Source organism: Lutra lutra, chromosome 8 (assembly GCF_902655055.1).
Source record: "Lutra lutra chromosome 8, mLutLut1.2, whole genome shotgun sequence".
NCBI lineage: Eukaryota > Metazoa > Chordata > Mammalia > Carnivora > Mustelidae > Lutra > Lutra lutra.
Window position 1 is genome coordinate 101,647,140 of NC_062285.1, and position 16,789 is coordinate 101,663,928.

General features: G+C 36.1%; 1 protein-coding gene across 1 annotated transcript in view; it reads left to right on the forward strand.

Moving 5' to 3' along the window:
• Nucleotides 1-14,477, forward strand: part of GLIPR1L2 (GLIPR1 like 2) — a 30,731-nt gene extending 16,254 nt beyond the window's left edge. Inside the window, exons 4-6 of the mRNA XM_047742362.1 lie at nucleotides 4,127-4,212; nucleotides 13,893-13,919; nucleotides 14,004-14,477. Coding sequence (XP_047598318.1) covers nucleotides 4,127-4,212; nucleotides 13,893-13,919; nucleotides 14,004-14,401 — 511 coding nt within the window. The 3' untranslated portion in view covers nucleotides 14,402-14,477. The remainder of the gene's footprint in view (nucleotides 1-4,126; nucleotides 4,213-13,892; nucleotides 13,920-14,003) is intronic.
• Nucleotides 14,478-16,789: the final 2,312 nt, after the last annotated feature.

Consider the following 16,789-nt stretch of genomic DNA (forward strand, 5'->3'; position numbering starts at 1 on the left):
TATTTACTTTAACATTAATGAAGGATATCTGAATTGAGATCAGAGAATTATTTAAGACATTTTTAGAAGACAATAATAACAGGATTTGTAGATCATTATACTAAGTAATGAAAAAGAGGAGGGACAGTGTCCAGTCAGTTAAGCATCAGACTCTTGGTTTTGGCGGGGGTCATAATCTCATGGGATTGAGCCTCACATCAGGTGGCTTCCATGCTCAGCAGGGAGTCTGCTTAAAGATTCTCTCCCTCTGCCCCTCCCCTCACTTGCATGTATGTCCTCTCTCTCTCTGAAATTAATTAAATCTGTAAAAAAGGAAGTAATAAAAGAGGTAACAGTCAAAGAAGATTCTCAGAATTATAATTCAGGCATGACTGGTATTGCCATTAACTGCAATGGGAAACACTGAACCTACTGGGAGGGAAGATCATGAAATCCATCTTGAACATAATGAATTTAAGTTGGCTGTGATTTACCTGCATTGAGATTTTCAATAAGCAGGTGGTTATATGGGTCAGAAGCTCATGAGTAAGGCATGGCATAGAACAAATATTTGGAGTGCAAGACTACATAGGGTAATTGAAATCATGTGAGTAAATGGGATTGCCTAGTGAGAGGTATAGAGTAAAAAGAGAATAGCACCTCTGGAATCTTACGCCAACATTTAAGGGCAATTAAAGGAAGATGAAGTGTGGGGAGAAACCTAAGAATGATACACAGGTAGGAGAAAAAAATAGAAGAGTATCATAGGAAGCATAGGGGAAAGCATGTTTTTAGAAGGAAGTAGTAGGGGCGCCTGGGTGGCTCAGTGGGTTAAGCCGCTGCCTTCGGCTCGGGTCGTGATCTCAGGGTCCTGGGATCGAGCCCTGCATTGGGCTCTCTGCTCAGCGGGGAGCCTGCTTCCTCCTCTCTCTCTGCCTGCCTCTCTGCCTGTTTGTGCTCTCTATCTGTCAAATAAATAAATAAAATCTTTAAAAAAAAAAAAAAGAAGGAAGTAGTAATCCAAAATTTCTAAGAGGTCAAGCAAAGTAAGGACATTAAAATATCAGATTAAAGAGAAGTTCATTGATAAGCATAAGAAGAGCCATTTCTGTGGAATAGAGGGAAATGAATGAATTCTGGGCTCTTTTATTGTTGCTTTTATTTTGTTTTGTTTTGTTTTTAAAGTGGGAAAGATGTAAGCCTATTTAAATATTGACATGAAAGGTCAAATACAGATAAAAGCAATTCTTTATAAAGAACAAAGGCAGAGTGTGGGTGTGAGTGTGTGTGTATATACATATCCAAAGGTACAAGTTCCTGAGAAAATGGAAAGTTATTAAAGAGATTAGCCTCAGAAGGAAGGAGGGGCAGTTCTCCAGTTGTATTAAAAAGGAAGGAAGAGGGTACCTGGGTGGCTCAGTTGGTTAAGCAGCTTTGGCTCAGGTCATGATCCCGGAGTCCCAAGACAGAGCCCCACATCGCCATCCCAACTCAGCCGGGAGTCCGCTTCTCCCTCTGACCCTCTCCCCTCTCATGCTTTCTCTCACTCTTTCTCAAATGAATAAATAAAATCTTTTTTTTATTTAAAAAAAAAAGGAAGAAGGAAATAGGTATATTTGTCATGTTTAGTGAAAAAAAAAATTCCCATGTTTCAATCTAAAGGCTATTATATTTCACTGTGAAGTAGGACAGATCATGTCCTGAGAATAAAGGAGACAGTGAAGCTAGAATTTTGAGGTGTGGGAAGGCTTGAAAGAGTTATGATGGAAAATGAGGGAGGAAGCTGATTAGAGAAACATAGAAAGATTCTCTACCTCCTATAATGATTTTTCCCCAGCAACACCCAGCAGCCTTGAAGCAGACATGGAGCATGCAGACTGTTAAGGTTCTGTCATTTTTTCCAGTACTGGGGTTTTGTCAGGTAGACATAAAGGAAAACAGTAATAGAGTTATAGGGTTTTAGCCAGATAATATGCAAAGCAATAGACCTAGGCTTTATTGAGAAAAGACAGTAGGATAGATAGGGATAAAATAGACTTGCAGTACCAATGAACTTAATGAAGAAATATGACAGGAGTAAATGAGTGAGCAAGCTGCAAGGATAGGAGGCTACAGTCAGTGAATGGGATATATGATATTGTGAGTTCAGAGGTAGAGTTTTAGGGGATAACAAGATCCAGAATGTAGCTACAAAAGCAACAATTATGGAGTATTATTTGAGATGGTAAAGACATCCAGTAACAGGCCAAGCCTTTGGATGAATCATCCATAAGCACATTGTAATCATCTATGTCCCAAATTTAGGGATGAGAACAATTTCGCCTGAAAAGGGAGATGGTGACCAAGGTACCAAAATGAATGAGGCACTAGATCAGAAGGAAGACGGTATCTTGGGGAGGATTAAAGGATAGTGCAGCTAAATAATATCCATCTCAAAGGAGTGTTTAACTGTGGGTCCTAGACCTGTAGGTACAAGATGTGAGGGTGAAGGGAGGAGATGTGATAGAGTTAGAGAAAGGTTTAGGGCACCTGGGTGGCTCAGTTGATTGAGTGCCCAACTCTTGGTTTCTGCTAAGGTCATGATCTATACAGCTCTATAGCTCTATCATAGAATTTAAATAATGATCTTCTAGTGGACTTAGGCTTAGACATGCATATAGTTACTCATTAGGCCACCTGGGCAACACAGCCTTATCTAGCGCCTGGACACATGTCCTGTAATAGTAATATCCTGAAGGTATGGCAAAATAGGAGTCTAAATAGTGTTCCAGAGGACTGTTTTGACTTGATCTCAGCAAACCTCTAGGCTGATTCTTGGAAAAAGCAAATGCCTAAAAAAAGAAATTTGTCTGTTTCTTCAAGTACTTCCAGGGAAGCTTTGAAATTTCAATGGAACTTGCTGGTAATAGGTATTTAATTTTCTTTTCTCCTAATCCAGGCCAATAATTCCAATTGCAATTGTGGAATTGTACTGTAGATTTGGACTTAACTTGATTTACGTTAAACTTCTTACAGACTCAGAACAAGAAAAATATTGGCATGGGAGAGTATTAGTCTGACATTTCTGGCTATATAATATAAATAGTGATATGAAATTCAAATCTTTGGAAAAGAAGACCCATTGTATTCTACCATGATGTAAATTTATTTTGGTATATATTTCTAAGTTTTCACCCTTCTTCTGGATGGCCCAGAGTGACCTAACCAGGGTCTTCTGTGACTAATATTTGTTTTTAAAATTTTCACCTACACACTGAGTAAATAAGTATTCTCGTTAAATATTATTTCTCTGCCTATCTTCCCTCTTTCTCAACCTAAATCCTTCATATAAACTTCCCAATTTATATCTATTGTGTGGCCTCTCTTTCTTACCTAGCCCTGGGCAATTGATGTAATAATTTCTCAATTCTTCCCTCTGTTCTAAACAATGAATTAAACCAAATTTGTAAAATCCCATTTAAATTTATTTGCTTGTTTATATATTTACATATTTTTAAGGCAGACTTTGAGTAAATCATGCAGCTGGTTCTTTAGGACAATAAGCATTTCAGGATTTTACAAACTTTTCAGAAAATTAATATATCATTTCTATAGAAATTTTTATATATTTGTACCAAGCAGAAAGCAATTAATTATAAAACATTCTATAACATCATTTTGAAAGGAAAATTTTGCTACAAACTTAAATTAAAGCAGCTTTTTTTTAAATATTTTATTTATTTATTTGAGAAACAGAGATCACAAGTAGGCAGAGAGGCAGGCAGAGAGAGAGAGGAGGAGGAGAAGCAGGCTCCCCGCTGAGCAGAGAGCCCGATGAGGGACTCCATCCCAGGACCCGGAGACCATGACCTGAGCTGAAGGCAGTGGCTTAACCCACTGAGCCATCCAGGCGCCCCTAAAGCAGCTTTAAAACTCATTCACACTTAAATTACAGTACTTTGTTTTAAGGACATGGGGATTCATTTCAGAAAAGACTATTTTCTTTGGGGAGAAAAGGAGAAGATTACATCTCCAACTTCAGTACTTCCTTAAGTCCCTTTTCTTAGTTAAATCACCTTAATAACCTAACTAAAAATTGGTAACCATATTATTTAAATGATGAAATTTGAGACTTTTTTCTAACTAAATGTTTTCTGCTTTTTTGTAGAGGATCTCTGTCGAGAAGGCCTTATAGACCAGGAATAATTTGTGCTCAATGTAGCAGATATGACAGATGCACAGATTTTCTATGCAGTAAGATAAAGAAAATAACTTAAACATTAAAAAATCCATAACACATTTGATGACAAGAAAAATGAAGTATTGAACACTAGTTTTTCTTTGTCATGTTAATATTATTCTTTTGATCAGAGTGTTGTTATTATTAACAAAGGAGGGTTGAAACTGTATCATCTCTAGAATTTTCTAGTCCACATAGCCTTTTTTGCCCTCTCTTACCCCTGTTTCTTCCCCTGGAGATCTACCACAATGTCTGAAAGAAGGAATGGGAAAGAATAGTTCTCTCCTAAAGAAGCTTGCTAGTTAATTCCTGAAATAGCAGCCTGTTTGAGAATGACTGCTCTAAAGGATAGGATATTCTAAAATATTTATAAAGAGAAAAGAAGTAAAATAACACACACTTAGTAGCCTTTTCTTTTAGTTTTTTTTCCTCCAAAATATTCAAAAGATAGAAGTAGAAAATATATTTGGGTAAACTTTTCCTTAATTTTCCCAAACATAAGAGCATGTAATCCAAAAGTACAGCCACACCTGAAATATATGATGCTTACAAGAATGTGTTGGGGGCTAAATTGAGACCGTAAGGGGGCACATTGTAATTTTGTGATAAAGAAACGAATGGACAATTTCATCATAATATCACTGCTGACATGAATCCACTCCAACATTCTTGCCCTTGCTTCGCTTGAATCAAGACGCAAAATCTTGCTCTTCCCCTTCCCCTTTTCTTTCTCCTCCTAAAATAATTCAATCCTAAAACCATTAAGTAGGTCAGAACAAGGTAGGCATCCACACAGAGGGCCAGAGGATGTAACATATTAGAGCTTAAGCAGAATGACAAGAGATTCATACACAGTGAACATGAGAAGACAGCCTTAAACAGAGGGAGGACAGTGTCCACATGGGGGTATAGTCTTATATAGAAGGTTAGAGCCTCTGTGGAGTGAAATGGATGTCCATGAATGAGGTCAGACTTAGGGTATCAGAAACATACCAGAATGAAGAGATCTCCATACCAAGAGGGCTCAGTATGTGGTATGTGAGCCCCAGTAAGTGGAGGAGGGCATCAACATGGGGTAGGATTGAGAAGCTTGGCATATAATAGACAGGACATGTAAGGACTACATCCTTGGAGGGATGGTTTGGCACTGGTTGTTTGAACCCAAGCGGAATGTGAAAAGGATTCACATATAGGGATGCCCTGGTAAGAGGTATTAAAATCTATGTAGATAAGGGAGCATCCATGTTTAGAGGCAATTTCACATGATGTATCAGAATTCAAAGTAGGTGAGGGAAGCTTTAATGTGGGAGAGGGAGGTGGCCTGGCATCTGGAGGGGTCAGAGCCCTAGTGGAGAAAAGTAGGAATCTACACATTGGAGAAGCCCAAAACTGGGTTTTACAAGTCTGAGCAGGGTGGGAGGGGATCCAAGTGGAAGATCAGGCTATAGGTTGCCAGAGTAAATACAGGATGCCCAGTTAAATTTGGACTTCAGGTAAACAAAACAAAACAACACAACAACAATATATATATATATATATATATATATATATATATATATATATATATATATATACATACATATATATTTATATATATATATTTAGTATAAGTATATTCTGAATATTGCATGAGATATATTTGTCCAAGAAATTCTTTGTAGTCATCTCTGATTTGAATTCAACTAGGCATCCTATAAATATTTTTAAGTTTGTATTAAAATTACAGTTAGTTAACATACAGTGTAATATTAGTTTCAGGCGTACAATATAGTGATTCAGTACTTCACTTAACACCCAGTGCTCATCACAACCAGTACACTCCTTAATCCCCATCATCTATTTAACCCATCCCCTACACACTTCCCTTCTGGTAACCATCAGTTTTTTCTCTATAGCTAAGAGTCTGTTTCTTGCTTTGCTTCTCTTTCTCTTTTTTCCCCTTTGTTCATCTGTTTTGTTTCCTAAATTCCATATATGAGTGAAATCATATGGTATTTGTCTTCCTCTGACTTATTTCACTTAGCATAATCCTGCAGCTCTATCCACGTCATTGCAAATGGCAACACCCTATATTTTTATTTGCTAAATCTGGCAACTCTATAGCCTGGTGTGGGGTATAAGAGCTCAAGCAGAATGAGGAGGACACCCATGTAGGGAAGAGAGTAGAGGCAATAATGAAAATTGGAAACCTACTAGGGATTGATCAAATAAACAAGTAGATTAAGGATAATGGAAACCAGCTTTCTCACTGTCAGAGAATGGAGTATTAAAAATGTAAAGGAAGAAAACAAACATGAACCTTGTGATGAATTGAAATTAGAGGTATTGAAACTTAGGGGTTTCAATAAATATAAATAACATAGATGTAAATGTTTGTATATGTATGTATCTATACACATATACTCCCTAGCTCAGAGATGGTTTTGGAGCAGTGGCCTCCCACCCCCAAAGGAATGAGCACAACTAGCACCCACATCTTGGTTTCCAAATTCGAGCCTACAGTAAAAGAAACAAGGGCTCATTTGGAGAAAGTTCCCAGGGCTGGAGCAGGGAAAATAGAAGTTAAATCCAGACCATCTTTTTATATCTAAAAGCAAAGAAGTGCTCAAAGAGTGATGGGGACATGTAGAAAAATGGATACGCAGGACACAGAAGACATCTTAAAGGGCTCTCAGTGATCAAACCTAGGACAATTTGAGTACCAAAATAAAAATAAAAATTATAACTCCTTGCATATAACAGGAAACTCTGATTCATACTAATGTAAATTAATAAATGAATAAATTAGAAGTTTGATGAGGAACAATATATTACATAGTTCCAAAGTAACTCCCTATAAAAATATTTCAATACTAGTGGGAAAAGAGTAATTTCACAATGGAGCAGCCCACCCGACACCACCCTAATAAAGTGATCCATGTGAACATCATCAGTAATTGGAAAAATCAAGACCAAAACCCTGCACCACCTGAGAGGATGCAATGAGAATAACAGCATCTCTTCTGTGATACTCCTGCCAAAGATGCACAACTAGGTCCAATCACAAGGAAGCTCAAATAAGTCCAGATTTCAGGTTTGTTTAAAAAAAATTAAAGATTTGTCTGCAAGATAACTAACATGTTATCTTCAAAATATGCCAAGATCATTAATGTCAAATAAAGACTGAACCACCGTCCCAGACAGAAGACAATAAAGAGACGTGAAAACTAAATATAATGCATGAATCTGAACATGATCTTTTGTTACAAAGACACTATTAGCACAGCTGGCAAAAAATAATGGAATGAGGTCCAAAGATTAGAAGATAGTAATGTAACAATGTTAATTCCTGATTTTGTTGGTTATATTACCATCACGTAGAAAAATATCCTTGTTTGTAGGAAATAATAAGTACTCTCAGATATATCAGAATGGCCACTTGCATTAAAATGGTTCAAAATATGTTATTTGTACTGTATTGCAGCCTTTTTCTAAATGAGGGATTTTTTTCCCAATTTTATTTATTTCTTTTCTTCTTAGTGTTCCAGCATTCATTGTTTATGCACCACAACCAGTGCTCCCTGCAATACGTGCCCTCCATAATACCCACCACCAGCCTCACCCAATCCCTCTCTCCCCTCCAAAACCCTCAGTTTGTTTCTCAGGGTCCACAGTCTCTCATGGTTTGCCTTCCCCTCCAATTTCCCCCAATGCCCTTCTCCGCTCCATCTCCCAATGTCCTCCACGTTATTCCTTATGCTCCACAGCATTGCTGTAAAACTGATGAATAATAATTTTAGACAGGAGCTCTTGAGAGCAGCTAGGGGAAAGAGATTCCTTACATACAGAGGACGGTCCATCAGAATAACATCATACCTGTCCACAGAAACCTGGCAAGCCAGAAAGGGCTGGCGATACATATTCAGGGCACTAAAGGAGAAGAACAAGCAGCCAAGAATACTTTATCCAGCAAGGCTGACACTCAAAATGGATGGAGAGATAAAGAACTTCCAAGACCATCAAGTTTTAAAAGAGTATGTGATCACCAAGCCAGCACTACAAGAAATATTAAGGGGGGTTCTATAAAAGAAGAAAGAACCCAAGAGTGTCATAGAACAGAAATTTACAGAGACAATCTATAGAAACAAGGACTTCATAGGCAACATGATGTCAATAAAAATGTATTTTCCATAATCACTTTCAATGTGAACAGCCTAAACGCTCCCATAAAATGGCACAGGCTTGCGGATTGGATAAAATGGCAGGACCTGTCCACATGCTGTCTACGAGAGACCCATTTTGAACTTAAGGATACATCCAGACTGAAAGTGAAGGGATGGAAAAGCATCTTTCATGCCAATGGGCCTCAAAAGAAAGCTGGGAGGGGCGCCTGGGTGGCTCAGTGGGTTAAAGCCTTTGACTTCAGCTCAGGTCATAATCTCAGGGTCCTGGGATCAAGCCCTGCATCTGGCTCTCTGCTCGGTGGGGAGCCTGCTTTTTCCTCTCTCTCTGGCTGTCTCTCTGTCTACTTGTGATCTCTGTCTGTCAAATAAATAAATAAAATCTTAAAAGAAAAAAAAGACATTCCTTTAAAAAAAAAAAGAAAGAAAGAAAGCTGGGGTAGCAATTACCATATCAGATAAATTAGATTTTATTTTATTTTTTTTTAAGATTTTATTTATTTATTTGACAGAGAGAGATCACAAGTAGATGGAGAGGCAGGCAGAGAGAGAGAGAGAGGGAAGCAGGCTCCCTGCTGAGCAGAGAGCCCGATGCGGGCCTCGATCCCAGGACCCTGAGATCATGACCCAAGCCGAAGGCAGCGGCTTAACCCACTGAGCCACCCAGGCGCCCTGGATAAATTAGATTTTAAACTAAAGACTGTAATCAGAGATAAAGAAGGATACTACATCATTCTTAAAAGGTATATCCACCAAGAAGATCTAACAATAGTAAATATTTATGCCTCCAATACGGGAGCAGCCAACTACATAAGACAACTGTTAATCAAGATGAAGAGTCATATTGATATGAATACATTAATAGAAGGGGATCTTAACACGCCACTCTCAGTAATAGATCATCCAAGAAGAAAGTCAATAAGGAAACAAGAGCATTGAATGACACATTGGACCAGATGGACCTCATAGATATATACAGAACATTCCACCCTAAAACAACAGAATACTCATTCCTTTCGAGTGCACATGGAACTTTCTCCAGAATAGACACATACTGGCTCACAAATCAGGGCTCAACCAATACCAAAACATTGAGATTATTCCCTGAATATTCTCAGACCACAGTGCTTTGAAACTGGAACTCAACCACAGGAAAAAGTTTGGAAGGAATTCAAACACTTGAAAGCTAAAGACCACCTTGCTTAAGAATGTTTGGATTAACCAATAAATCAAAGAAGAACTTAAACAATTCATGGAAACCAACGAGAATGAAGACACTTCGGTCCCAAACCTATGGGATACAGCAAAGGCAGTCTTAAGGGGGAAATACATAGCCATCCAAACCTCCCTCAAAAAAATTGAAAAATCCAGAATACACCAGCTCTCTTTACACCTTAAAGAACTGGAGAATCAACAACAAATTAAGCCAACCCCACACAGAAGGAGGGATTCTTTTAAATTAAAAAAAAGTTGTTAATGCAAAACCTAAGGAAAGCAAATCAATTTGAAATTTTTTGTTATAGTTCAGGGAAGAGATAAGGTTCATACTGGAGTATTTGTAAGAGAAATGAAGGTGATGAGATAAATTTGATTAATATTTATGGGGCAAAATTAACAAATCTTAGAGAATAATTTGACATAGTGATGAGAAAAAGAGTCTAATATAAATACCAGAGTTGGTGCAATGGATTGAGATATGAATTATATGAAGAGAGAAAGCTATGGAAAATAGATGATGGGTTTTGATCATTATTAGCTTTAAATACCTATTTGATATCTGAGTAGGTAAGACTCTTAAGCTTAGGGTATATTTCAAGGCTCTATTTCAGAATCAAGAGCATATAGACAAGTCTAAAAATATAAAAAAGGAATAACTCATCCAGGTACAACACACAGAGAAAGAAGAGTAGTATACTAAGAATAGGATCCTAGGGGTGGGGGAAAAAATGAGAAATACTGAAAGAGAATGGCGGGAACAGTGGAAGAGGGACGAAGGGAAGAGGATACCCCAGTGTTCCCTTTCATTAAAGTGTTCTTACTGACTTGGCAATATGGGAGAACATTGAATCTGGGTTTCAAAATCAGAGCCATGTGGGATGTGGTCCAAGTGGAGGATCAGCCTGTAGGTTGCCAGATTAAATACAGGGTGCTCAATTAAATTTGAAATTCAGGTAAACAAAAATATTTTTAGTATATCTCAAATATACTTATGAAGAACTGAAAAGCCACATTGAAAACAACACAAGGAACCAAAAATACTGGAAAATATAGTAAGGGATAGGGAGGTCAAGTCTAAGAAATGCAAGAAATTTAAAAGATTAAAAAGAAAATTATAAGAAAGCGCTGATAAATCTGATTCCTTATGTGAATAATTGGAGCCCCTGAAGACCAGAACAAAAATAATAGAGTAGAAAACAAAGCAATAGATAGATATACAGGTATTTAAAGAAATAATTTTTTAAAAACCAGAAATAGAAATTCTTGAATCTAGACATTGAATGCCTACTATGGAATGTAAGCTGGAAAAAAGTAAGAGGTTCCTTAAAAAGTCAAAAATGAACCACATGATCCAGTAATTTAACTTCTGGGTGTTTATTTGAAAATGAAAACAGTAACTCATATATGCACCCACGTGTTCATTGCAACTTTATTTACAATAGCCAAGATGTGGAAAGAACCTAAGTATCCATTAAATGGGTGAATGGGTAAAGAAAATGTGTTATATCTGTATCTATCATTACACACACAAATGGAATAGTATTCAGCCATATTAAAAAAAATGAAATCTTGCCATTTGTGACAAAATGGATGGCCCCTGAGGGCATTTTGCTAAGTGAAATGTCAGAGAAAGAAAGATACCATATGATCTTACTTAACGTAAAACCAAAAACCAACACACAAAAACCAAGCTTATAGATACAGAGGATAGATTGATTATTGCCAGGGGTCGAGGTGGGCAGTGGGCAAAATGGGTAAAGACAGTCAAAGGTAGAAACTTCAACTTCTAATTATAAAGTAAATAACTCATGAGGATGTAATGTACAGCATAGCAACTATAGTTAATAATAATGTATTGCATATTTGAAAGTTACTAAGAGAGTAGAACTTAAAAATTCTTATCACAAGAAGAAACTTTTATTACTATATATGATGACAGATGTTCACTAGATTTACTGTGGTGATCATTTCACAATAAATACAAATACCAAATCATTTTGTTGTATACCCAAAACTAATATAATGTTATATGTCAATTATACCTCCATTGAAAATAAATAAATAATAAATAAATAAATAAAATAAAAACAACCTTTTAAAGATTAAAAAAATAAAGAAAGAAAGAAAATGGATAATATGTGCCAGGGAAAAGTGATGCAAATTAGAGGAAAGTAAAGAATCCTTTAAGCATCCAAACCAAAATGTAAAATAATTCATTGGAGTTTAATAGTCTGCGTTGAGTCAGGAAAACAGCCACGTTAAATATTCTGACAATACAGTGTTGAACATAGAAAATAGAACTCACATGAATGGTGTAAACTCTAAGGGAGCAAAGATCACAGAAGTTGCTATGAAAAGGCAGAGAAACTATAGTTAGAAGGTCAAAGAAGCAGAAACAGAAAACCTCTTAGCTTGAAGCACCAAAATAGGTGGTTCTCAAAAGCTTACAAGAAAATTGCTGCAATTCTCAAGAATCTTTGAAAAAGCTCCCACCAAACGGTCTCAGTATTTGACAGCAAAGCAGGTAGTTTCCTATTCTACCAAGCAGCCACTGGGAATCTCACATCTGTTCGCATCTGGCGAACAACCACCCATGGAGAATAATAACGGTTTCTTCTTCTCTTAAATCTTCCAAATTTCACATGCGTTCCTGTCATTGGCAAACTCTAACTTGGAGCTATACAGAGGAAGTAATTCACAGAAAGGTAGTAAGTTCCCGATTTCAGGTCTGCAACACAGGATCAACTTGACACCAGTGTGATAGAATGCTGCATTGGCAATCGACAATCCTGCATATTTTGGCTGGTGTCAAACTTTTCTGTAATAAGAGTTAATGCCAAGAGACAGTGGAATAATTCCTATATTGTTCTTAATGCTGTACATAAATTCAGCCAAACCTATTATTCAAATACAAGCAGATAAACAAATCGTGTGGGAACACAAAGAAATTTGTGGTACATAGTTCTCACAAGCACTTTCTCAATAAACCCCTAGAAGATGGCTTTCACCAAAAAGAAGAGATGAATGGAAAATGAAAAGCTACACTGGAAAAACTATCTATAAGCATAGTTTAATCAATAGACAAAGACTAAATTCTTAAGGCTATAATTACAGAACAAATGTAAATATAATAAATTTTGACAATATAAAATGATATAATTAATAAAACTTGGCAGAAGAAGAGAGAGATAGAAAAATGTGCTTAATTTCCCCATCTTTCATAGCAAGGGGCCAAAAGATATTATTTAAAGCTGATAAATCAAACAATAGAGAAGTAAATAGATTTAAATGTATTTAATATATTCAATCAAGTGCAAAAGTAAAAGAAGAATGTAATAATGGAAAATAGTGATGACAAATGAAGGAAAATCCAAATAAGAATTATGCTAATTACATCATAGCTCAAACTAAGTGATCAACAGCTACACATACACAGAATGAAGTAGAGAAAATATAGACTTTGTGGTAAAAAAAAAATTTTTAAAGGAGTGCCAAATAGAAAATCATTGTATAAAATATGAAGTAAAATAAGACAAGCACAAAAGGCTAAAATAACATCAAAGATCCAATTGGTCAGTTCATCCCTAGGATTTTCTGAAGAGTGATTTCTAAATTTTCTTATAAGGTTAGTGTCAATTACAAGACAAAGCCTCTGGTTCCCATTGGGCCTCTATGTGTGAGAACTCATATATCCTCTTAACTCTCCTTCCTAATGGAATCCAGGAATGATTTTTTGATCTTCTCTGCCCCAGTCAGCAGAGGGAAGGAAATTTATTCCTGAGAAGTGTTATGATAGCTTTGGGCTAGATAGCAGAAACAATAAACTCTATACCAGGCTGTATAGTTTACTTTGCAATGAAATGAAGAACAACCAAAAGCTCCTGAAAATAAGAATTAGATGAGGAAAGTGAGTATATTCAGAAGATTAATTTGGAATGATCTGGGGAAAAAAGAGAGATGCATGTAAGAGATATTATAAAATCCTAGAATGTTGAAGCTGGAAAAATCTTTACAGATTCTGTCGAAGTGAAATGATTCATACAAAGTGACAATGATTTAGAGACAGAATTAGTGATAGAATCCACATGTCTTCATTCCCATACTTCTATGTTCCCCCTAGCAGACTCAGCTGACTTTTACTGGAAGAGAATGTATTATATTTTGTGATGGGCTACTTTGGAGGAGGCACATCAAAGATGGCAGCATGATACCTGAGGACTAGGAGAATAATGTCATTATTTTTAGAAAAATTATTTTATTTCTAGAGAAAGAAGGAATTTTATATAATTCTTTATGGACTTTCTTTTTCTTTTTAGGTAATGCAGATCGTGACCAATCCGTATGTATGTATTGTCGTCCTTTATTTCTTGGACAATTTAACTACTTTATACGAAATCCAGCTTTCAATTTTGCTTCTTTATTTACAGATTACCGATTTTGGTATCCCAGATGGGAAGTTCCTCGGCCAATTGTGTGTGATCCACTGTGCTTATTTATTTTCTTTCTGAGAATGTTGTGTTTTTCAATATGTATCATAGTTGTTTTGATAATACAGTCTCGGTTTCCAAATATATTATTGGAAGAAGAAATGATGCTTGCCTCTGATCTAACTGAGGTAGAGCCAGAACAGTTACAGGAAAAGGAAGAGGAAATGGAGGAAGAAGACAGGGGAAAGGTGGAGGAGGAAGTGGAGGAAGAGGAAGAATATAAAGAAAAGGAGGAGGAAGAGGAAGGGGGTCAAGAGGAGGAAGGGGAGGGAGAGGGTGAAGAACAGGAAAAGAAGGAGAAGGCGGCAGTGGAGGATGAAGATTTACCACCACCATAAGACAAAAGTGTAATACAAAAAATAAATAAATAAATAAAAGCAAAAAATAAAACACTGAGCTTTAATAAAAAAGAATATGTACAAACCATTACTGCAATACCTTTTATTCTCTTCTTTTTCTTATATTTACTCAACAAATTTAAATTTGAAAAACATAGAAACAAACTAACAAAAACATGTATTTTATAGTAAGTATTGTAAGGCAAGTTCTCGGACACTAAGAGTAGGTAAAGACCTGATGACAGAAGTACTAAAAAAGATTTGACCAGTCTAATTACTTTTAAGATTTTACTGTGTTATCCTTATAAAGGAAGGAATTCCCATTTTCTAAATGTCTATCTCTGTGTTTTAAATATTTCTTGAATGGGTTAATAAGTTTCTCAAGTATTAAGAATATACATGTTAATGTGCTTAGGATCATTCCGACTCAAGATAACCATTTAATTACTTTTGGTTTTGTTATTTTTATCATTATGCTTATAGTTGTTATTTTTTTATTTTATTTAAAATCGATTAATTACTATTATAGTTGTTATTGATAGTGCTGATGATGTTGGTGATGATATTGACCATGTGCTATCAAGGCATTGAATATCATTATGTATATTTGTATTGTGTGTGTTTGGGAAATAGTTTAAGTGGTACTGTACATGCTGTTAGGAGACAAATTTTTATTTCTACTTCATGTTTGATATTTCATTAAAGCCTTGTTGTAATTCTTTATTAGGCTATATAATTTATTGCCACCAAGGACAAATAAATGTCAAAAGTTTAATTATTAGTGATTGAGCAATTTGGCTGCTTCCAAATTTATGTGGTAAAATAAGATAAAAATTTAAAAAGTTATTTGCTTGTAGTTATTTAATATGTACAGTAAAAGTTCACGAATTGGTAATATAAATTAACTACTTACTATTTGTAGTACTAGTAAATGATCTGAATAAAAATACCTAACATAGCACACATAAAATTGTATAAACTCCATATTTTTTAACTTTATTATATTAAAAGCCTATTCTTAAATGGGGCAAGATGAGAATTATACAATAAAGCCCTACATTTATGTAATTTCTATGTAGTCAGCCTCTTTTCTAACCAGCTTCCTAAGAAAAAGCCTTAGGTAGTGAAAAGGGCTGGTTCTCTACAATGATTTTATTTATTAGTATGTTCTGATATTTATATACTATTTCACAGCTTCCAAGGTGGTTTCACATAATTTTTTAATTTCCAAAACCGCACTGTAGAGTTGATATTGCTTCCATTTTTAAAATGAGAAGACTGACCTTGGGTTTGTGAAGTGTTACAACCTAGGACTCAAAACAAATTTATTTCCGGACATTCTGAGGCATTTACAAGTATAAATTCTTCATGATCCCATGTTCAGTTCCCACTATGACGAACTTATATATTTGTATATCTAACTTCTACCTATCTAACTTTACTCTTCAACATATTCTCCAGGTAATTTCATGGAATATAATTGCTATAAGCCAGTGGTTCTTCTCTGGGGGCAATTTTGTCATCTCCCTTCCAGGGACATTTGGAAAAATCTGGAAACATTATTGAAGCTGTGACCAGGAAGGTGCTACTGGTATCTAGTGGGAAGAGGCCAGGAATGCTGGTAACAATCTTATAATGCCTAGGACAGCCCCCACAGCAAAGAATTATCCTGTCCAAAATATCATCAGTGCCAAGTTTGAAAAATTCCACTGTTGGCTTATCTTCACCCCAGATAGGTGTAAATAATGAATGTATTGTAGATGTTATTGTATTTCCCTAATTTCTCATTTTTCTAAAAATCGTTCTCTCATTTTCTTTCCTACCCTTCTTGCTTCACCTTTTTATATCCACAAGTTACCATGGGAACCATCATTTTGCTTTTGAGCTTCTGTCTTCTTACTTTGGAGATGGTCTACTAAGCACAGATGGTTGCAATCATAGTTTTTGGCTTGGAGATCCAGACAGACTTTCAAATGAGGTTCTCCCTGATGGCAAAAGTTGTAATATGTAAAGCTCTGAGGCTGTTTAGCAGACTGCATGGAAAGAAAGAATGAATACCAACAGAGAAGCAGTGAAAGGTTGTTGTCTCTGATGCTTAGTTTCATCCCAACCTTTCACATGTATTTTTTTTTTCCAGAGTATACCCTATTTCCATCCAGTAAGTTTTCCTTAGGTTATTTTGAATAGGATTCTGTAACTGACTCAATTGATAGGACATTCATAGTATAAAGATATTTTCATTAAAATGTCATTTATTGGGCACCTGGACGGCTCAGCTGCCTTTGGTTCAGGTCATGACCCCAGGGTCCTGAGATGCAGCCCCACATCAGGCTCCCTGCTCAGCAAGCAGCCTACTTCTTCCTCTCCTTCTACCTGTCATTCCCCCGG